We start from the raw sequence: 8165 nt of genomic DNA on the forward strand, positions 1-8165 counted from the left end.
TGCCCTGTATGGGTTAAAGTCAGATCATGGAGAAGCAGTAGTTATGCATGCATTTGCCAATGGTTCTCAGCAGGCTGGGTTTTAATGAGACAAGAGACATGGCTCCTGTGTGGAGTGCTTGGGTGGTTCTCTGTGGCCCTGGATGGGTGCTCTGAGAGCTGGACAACAGCCTCTGCTCCAGCAGGCTCACTGGTCACCCACGCCACCAGTGCAAGACCACTAAAATGATCAATCAATATACTCCAGCGGGGATGTCGGGTGTGTGGGTGGAAAGAAAAAGCAAGCCAAATACACACTGATTTCTCACTCACTGTCTCTCTTATGCTTTTTACTGAAAGCATTGCCATTGTATAGAATTTCTATTTTGGGGTAAACTATTCCTTTAAAAGATAATTTAAAAGGGTAATTACTTAATATTCAAGAGTGAATGAACAGAAAACAAAGATGAAGAACAGAAAACTGAAAATTAGAGCTGTTGATACTCACCAGACGTTCAGACATGGGGGTCTTGTCCATGGCAGGGAGATGCTGCTCGAGGGCCAATACGATGCAGTTGGCAATGATGGTAGTAAGGATCAGGTACTCAAATGGAGTAAACGAGTCAAGGAAAAACATCAGTATAACAAAAAATTCAAGCCTGATCTCATGAAATTTACGTGACATTTGCATACCAAAATTACGTGCTTCATTACATGTGTATGACATGCATTATTGGCTGCAGTTTCCCAGTTAAATGTCCAGCGGATGGCGCCAAAAGCGAGTGAAATGATGCTGCAATCAGACAAGGTTTTTAAGGTGAATATTAAATGGATGTTTTAATGAGTAAAACGTACCTCTCTAACCTAAAACTTAAGCCTAAACATAACCAGTAGTGTCCAAAAAGATAAATGATAGGCGAACAAAACTGATATTCTTACCCTAAACCAACACATAACCTAACAGAAAATGTTTTAAAATATAAATGAGAGGTTAACAAAACAGACAATCCTACCCAACACCTAATCTTAACCAACAGTGTTTTTAAAGCAAATATGACATGAAAAGCACATTTACTGAAGCAACCACATCATTTTGTGTGACTTCTATGGCACTTTCGCTTCACTTTTATTTCGAGCTTCCTTGGCTAGGCTCGAGGTTCAGTCTCCGAGACCAAAGTCCAACACTCTATCAGGTGAGCTAGAGTGGAAGCTAATCATGTTGGAATAACTGTGTAAATGTAGGTGGCTCTGTAATACCAAATTGTTTGTAAAATGATGCATAAGAGTAAAGTGTTTCGATAATAGAGCGAAAAATTTGTTTATAAAGTAATAATCAGCCACTGTGATTTGGGTGAAATTGAATAAAACGCACAGTTGTTGTAGCACCTCTAGTGTTAATTTCACCAGGAAACTGCAGCAAAACATAAAAAGCGGCACGCAAAACTCAGTTTGCAAAAATATAGTTATAGTAACGTTCATTCTATGGGACTAGGTTGCACAATGCAGTCAATATTTTAATACTATAAATATTGTTTTTAGTATTTGTAGCTTGTTGCACATTATCGTAATACTTCAGGAATGGCTTATAGGTCACACCAAGGACAAAAGAGTTGTTTAATTTAAACACTAAATCATTAAATCATTACCACAAACAGAGAAGCAATCTTAACAGAAGCCAATTCACATACTTCCAAGCTCTATCAAACCATTGACATGCAACATCCTTTTGTGTCCTTGGCATCCCTACATGACCATGTTCAAACCCATCAATAATGCTAGCAGAGCCTGAGTTTATCCGCTAACCTCCTTACATGCTAGAAATGACAAAAAAAGGTCTGGACATGAAAAGTAAGGGAGTCATGCTTTGAAGATCTCAAATGAGTTGCTGCAATAGCAGAGATAATGATTCCCCATGAGGTTGCCAATATGGTTTATACCTCAGTGCTGTTACATTTGTGCTGTCAACCTTATTGCGACTATTAAATGTTTGTACAAGCCCATATATGTTAACGTTATTAAAATATTTGTCATTTTAAAACCTTTTAAAATAAAATACCGGAAGGGTGTTTGTGGCTGCTGACATCTTTAGAGGAGGATTGGAATATATTTTAGTACAGGATCCATTTTCTGATTCATTTTCCATGTTTGCTTCCTGTGGTTGTAGTCTTTATAGAATTGCTATTCACGGAGGAAAGGACCTTCAATCTCATTCTTGTCATCCCCCTTGGGGGACACTCCATGGCCTAATGCTGTGGAAACCAAATGAAAATCCAGCATTTTTTAACAAATCCATAAAGATTAATTGAATGTGCAATAATAAATAGGATGTATAGAACAAAATATCTGGTAGCACCTGTGCGTTATATAATTAATGTATGGATGGCTGAAACATTTGTGGTGAGATTTCAGGACCCTGGAGAGCGCTGTAGTTCTTCAGAACCACAGTGCTTTCCAAACAGAAAGAACCTGGGTTCTTGGCTCTATTATAAACTGAACAACCACTTCAGTTTTGTCATATTTATCTAAATAAATATTAATAAACTGATAGTTCCTACTCTAAATCCTGATTGGATGAGCCACGTTTGAATTAAGCCGTTGTAAAACAGCGATATGTACACACTTTGACCACAGAGTTCATGCGCCAGGTAAGTGGAACATAAGCGGAATACAGATTGGCCAACGAACTATATTACCTGGCGGAAGAATTGTTTAATCAATTATTATTAATAGGGGCCTGGGTAGCTCAGCAAGTATTGACACTGACTACCAACCCTGGAGTCATGAATTCGAATCCAGAGTGTGCTGTGTGACTCCAGCCAGGTCTCCTAAGCAACCAAATTGGCCCGGTTGCTAGGGAGGGTAGTCATATGGGGTAACCTCCTCGTGGTTGCGATCAGTAGTTCTCGCTCTCAATGTGGCGCGCCGTAAGTTGTGCGTGGTTCGCGGAGAGTAGAATGAGCCTCCACATGCATAGTCTCCGCTGTGTCATGCACAGCAAGCCACGTGATAAGATGCGCGGATTGGCGGTCTCAGAAGCAGAGGCAACTGAGACATGTCCTCCGCCACCCAGATTGAGGTGAGTAACCGTGCCACCACGAGTACCTACTAAGTAGTGGGAATTGGGCATTCCAAATTGGGGAAAAAAGGGGGAAAATAAATAAATAAATAAATTATTATTAATAATAATTTTAACTTTTTAATGTACATTGGTGTATTTTATCACATTGCTGTTGCCATCGTTTCATAAAAGCAATGAGGCACTCAAGGCCATGCGTTACAGTGATTTTACAGCGGTAAAGGGGGTTTTAGGCACTCCACTTGGCGCTTAATAAGAGCAAGACACAGCGCAAAGCATATAACAGAAACGCAGGTGTCTTTAGACGCGTTTTTCCCTTATTTTTAACCTGTCAGGTGCATGAAAAAACAGCGAGACACGGTGCAACGGTCAAGTATTTCCGTCTAGCGAATGTTTACATAGGAAAACCTTTGGAAACATTGCGCGGACGGACACAAAAACGAGTTCGGTGTGAACGGCCCCTTACCTGTGGAGAAATGAAACTCAAGTTACTCAACACACAGGTTTTTTTTTTTTTTTTTTTAAGAAATGTATCTTTCCCTTTACACTTAAAAGTAAGAGCAAAACATAAGATGTATTTTTCTGCGGTCCTGAAAGATAACTAATAACAGTGGCACAGTCAAATCGTCTCGTGTCTTAACCACGGTAGATACAAAAATAAAAATAAAATAAAACATGTGGTGGACGTAACATTTAATGCAAACATCTAGTAATTACAACTGAAATACGAGTGATTTAAACCAGTTGTTCGGCGTCTCAAAGCAAGTATTTACTTTTAGCTGCAGAACAACTGTGCGAGTGCAAGACTTTCGTACGCTCCAATTAGAAAATAAAAGCGGCGCGTCAGCCAACACCCTGAAACGACCACTGGCTGCCAAATGCCATTAAGTGCGTGAACACATGGGATGACGAAAGATGTCTTAGAGCCAATCAAAATTACAGGACGCAAGTAAGCACACAAGTTCATTTGGCTACTGTCAAATCTATAAATGTGCATGAATATGCTCCTAAAAATGAATGGCACTCAATGATAGCATGGAAAATGAAGAAAAACTGTTGATGTCAAAGGCATCTATCCATGCGTTTTGCGTAAATCTGAAATATTAAGGATATGGCCATTCGGTTATTCTCTTGGCGTATTTCCTTACGACATTGTCCTCGCTGAAGATGAACAAGGACCGGTTGACAGTGAAACAATTCTGTTTGGTTTGCTTGGGATTGTATAAAGCCATTGTCCTGGCTCTCTGCGCCATCGACTGTTTGTACATTCTTTGCCCGCCCGGGGGACCTCCCGCCCGGGCTCCCCCTCTCCCAGCGCCCGCTGGACCTCCATAGCGGGTAGGCAGATCGTCTCCAAAGCGAGCCATCCTAGACATGCAAATATCCAACAGGTAAAATCCAAACTGGCATTAAACAGTAGCCGCAGAATGAACATTACAGTAAAGACCTCTGTTAACACTTAGAGTCCCCATTAGTGTATGTCTTTGTCAAGTAATAATAATAATTAAAAAAAAGAACAAAAAGTCTCTCCTTTTTATCCAGCTCCCTGTGCGCCCTCGCCTCACTCCATTGCTCTGGAAATGGCATAAAACTGTAAACCTGTCATATTAATGTAATCCCGGTAAAGCGCATTTCAAACGATCGAAAACGTGTAACCATCCAACTCATGCCACATCCATCCAGCACAACCTGATCCACGCTGACAGGTCACGAAACCAAAGCGCACACCATCACTTGCCCGTCATACTAGACGAAAACATGAATTGACAACGAAAGGCATGTCAAAAGCGCGAAGAAACCCGTAAAATGTATTCCGTATACGTGCACACACCTATTTCTTTTTTAAAGGAATTATGGGTTTTCGCTCGCAAACCACAATTCCACCTTCTTCCACTTGGAAACGCGCACGGTACGAATGGTGCCAAATGAGTGGACGCTGGTGCGCGAGGCGCCTGACACGTGACTCAAACGGCCCTATAGTCAGGACTACCTGCTGGAGAGCACGTGGGTTGGAGGGAGCCTTAACTGATCATTGATCATTCAGTTGATCAATCAAACCTTTAAACTACTTATATCTTATTGTTTGTTTAATTTTCAAATGCAATATGGAATCTTAAAGTAATATTTCGGGTCCAATACAAGTTGAGCTCACACTATTTGTGGCAATATGATGATTACCACAAAAAATATCTTTAAAGGTTCCAGTGAGGCACTTATAATGGAAGTGAATGGGGCCAATTTTTGGAGGGTTTAAAGGCAGAAATATGAAGCTTATAAATTTATAAAAGCACTTACATTACCTTTTCTGTTTAAACTCGTGTACTTTTTGAGTTGTTAAATTCTTCATTTTTGGGGGTCGTTTTAGGGTTCACGGCGTTACGTCGTCATGGCAACGAAGTTGTAAAATTGGATGTAACTTTTCACAGAAAAGGTTAATAAGCAATTTTATCAAACTAAAATCATGTTAACACGCATATTGTTTATGTCTTGTGGCTATACTTTTAAAACAGTGACTATTTTAATGTTTACAGATTGGCCCCATTCACTTCCATCGTAAGTGCCTCACTGGAACCAATTCTAAATTATTTTTGTGGTAATCAACATTATGCCACAAAGGCTGTCTATTGAGCTTAACTTGTATTGAACTTGTATTGGAATATTCCTTTAAGGAAATGTAATGATTAAAAAAATTTTTTGGGGCACACACACACACACACACACACACACACACACACACGGTTAAGATGCAGTGAGGTTATGCATTATTATAATGGTGGGGACTTTTCATTGATTTTTATACTGAGCTAATGATATTTTCTAGCTTTTACACCTCTACTAGTATGGTAGGATGGCATTTCAAAGGTGTTTATGACAAATTCAGTCCCAGTATAAAATAAAAAATCAGTGTTTTTTATAAGAGTAAAACATAATATACAATTTAGTTTTTATACTATTAAAAGTATAAATAAAATGTTTAATACTTTTTAGTATGTTTATTACACCATTTTTCTTGTGGGGACCACAATGTATGCAAATTCATTCATGTTTTTACATTTGGTCCAAACAATGTAGGCAAATATTTCTATATACACACACTGAGCACTTTATTAGGAACACTATGGTACTAATAAAGTGCCAGACGTGGTCCTCTGCTGTTGTAGCCCATCCACCTCAAGGTTCAAAGTTCTGTGCATTCTGAGATGCTATGCTGCTCACTACAATTGTACAGAGTAGTTATCTGAGTTTCTGAAGCCTTTCTGTCTGCTCGAACCATTCTGGCCATTCTCTGTTGACCTCTCTCATCAACAAGGTGTTTCTGTCACAGAACTGCCGCTCACTGGAATTTTTTGTTTGTTTTTGGCACCTTTCTGAGTAAATTCTAGAGACTGTTGTGTGTGAAAATCTCATCAGATCAGCAGTTACAGAAATACTCCAACACCATACAATCATGCCACAGTTGAAATCACTGAGATCACATTTTTTCCCCATTCTGATGGTTGATTTGAACAATAACTGAAGCTCCTGACCCGTATCTGCGTGATTTTAAACATTACACTGCTGCCACATTATTGGATGATTTAGATAATCGCATGAATATGTAGGTGTACAGGTGTTCCTAATAAAGTGCTCAGTGAGTATATACAGTGTGTGTGTGTGTGTGTATCTCTCTCTCTCTCTCTCTCTATATATATATATACTGTATATATTAAAATCACTACAAACTGATCAAAACCCTAACCCTACACCTACAGAAAAACATTTGCATGTTTAAATAAAAACCTTTTATTATTATTATTATTATTACCTTCATTTATGAATCATTTTTATTCTTTTTATAAGGGAGCTTTCATCAGATTGATCTAACATTACATTATTGTGTTTTTATATTAATGCAATTATTGAAATTATGAATTAAAGATTTTAATTTAGCTTAAAACTACATAATTGAGTTCTTTTATTAAGCCATTTCCTTGTGGGGACATTTGGTCCCTATAAAGATAGCAAAACCTGACACACCTTCCACACAGGCCGTCTCTACCTCTCCAAGGCAGCAAAGATAATAAAATAAAATAAAATAAAATAAAATAAAATAATAATAATAATAATAAACTATCCAGCTGGCCAGATGTGAAGCTCATGGCATTAAAATCAGTAAGTGTGAAGGATTTTCTGTATGTGCAGCCAGTCCAGACCCAGAGGCATAACAATCTCAAGAGTGACTCCAAGCTGTTGAACAAATCTCTGGATGTGTGGCCCATTCCAGAGCTTCATCCAACAACCCTCTAGGGCACTGCTGTAGAAGGGAGTTCAAGAAACACTTCGAAATTACAAATACTAACACTGTATAAGGGAAACCAGTTTTAGCTGAGTTGGAGCCGGATGTCCATTTTCGGTCCAGGGAAAGTTCTTAGATCTCTTTGCAAATTACATTAGCTAATGTCTTTCAAGAATCCTTTGCTATTAACAGGAAAAAGCAATTAGCATGATAACTAATGTGTACTTGGATCTAATTGGTGTCAACCTCACCGAGTGCATTTTTTCCCTCTGAAACCTTTAGCCCCCCAGTGGTTAATATAGTGAATTACAAGTTGTCAAATGCCACTTAGTTACTGGGAAATTCAGTTTAGTTAATTGTTAAGTGTTAACTGAAACATAAAATTTAGAGATCACGATTAAGAAGTTCTATAGATTACATTACACATATCTTTTATTCCTTCGGCCTCACCTGTCCTCCCATGGTGTGACCTTGGCTTGACAAATTTCATGGGCATTGATGATATCTGTATCCTTCAGGTCACTGGGCCTCTCCAGCTCAATAACAGTGTCGTATTTGCTGTGTTCTGCAGTGTTCTGGACATCTCTTGCTGCCTGGTTTTCCTCATACAGGCTGTTTTTACTTGATAGCTCAGAAAAAGCTGCTTCTCTGTTTCTCTGCTTGTCAGGTAGTTCAGAAGATTGGGCCCAGGAACTGAACTCTGACCCCAGAGTCAACATCCGCCATGTTCTAAATGTGGCCAATCGGACGGCTTTATTATTGAAATAAGATGAGAGATCATAAACAGATTAACTGGAAAAAATGTTACAATTATAGTTAAAGGAGTGAGATAAGG

At 38.9% G+C, this 8165-nt stretch overlaps 1 protein-coding gene across 1 annotated transcript in view; it reads right to left on the reverse strand.

The window, feature by feature from the left end:
• cacna1bb (calcium channel, voltage-dependent, N type, alpha 1B subunit, b) overlaps window positions 1-4430 on the reverse strand; it is a 194281-nt gene extending 189851 nt beyond the window's left edge. The window contains exons 1-2 of the mRNA XM_051677032.1: window positions 4168-4430; window positions 487-592 (exon numbers count right to left, since the gene is read on the reverse strand). Of these exons, the coding sequence (XP_051532992.1) occupies window positions 487-592; window positions 4168-4430 (369 nt within the window). The remainder of the gene's footprint in view (window positions 1-486; window positions 593-4167) is intronic.
• Between the last annotated feature and the right edge of the window lie 3735 nt (window positions 4431-8165).

The sequence above is a fragment of the Myxocyprinus asiaticus genome, chromosome 38, assembly GCF_019703515.2.
Source record: "Myxocyprinus asiaticus isolate MX2 ecotype Aquarium Trade chromosome 38, UBuf_Myxa_2, whole genome shotgun sequence".
In the NCBI taxonomy this organism is placed as follows: Eukaryota; Metazoa; Chordata; class Actinopteri; order Cypriniformes; family Catostomidae; genus Myxocyprinus; species Myxocyprinus asiaticus.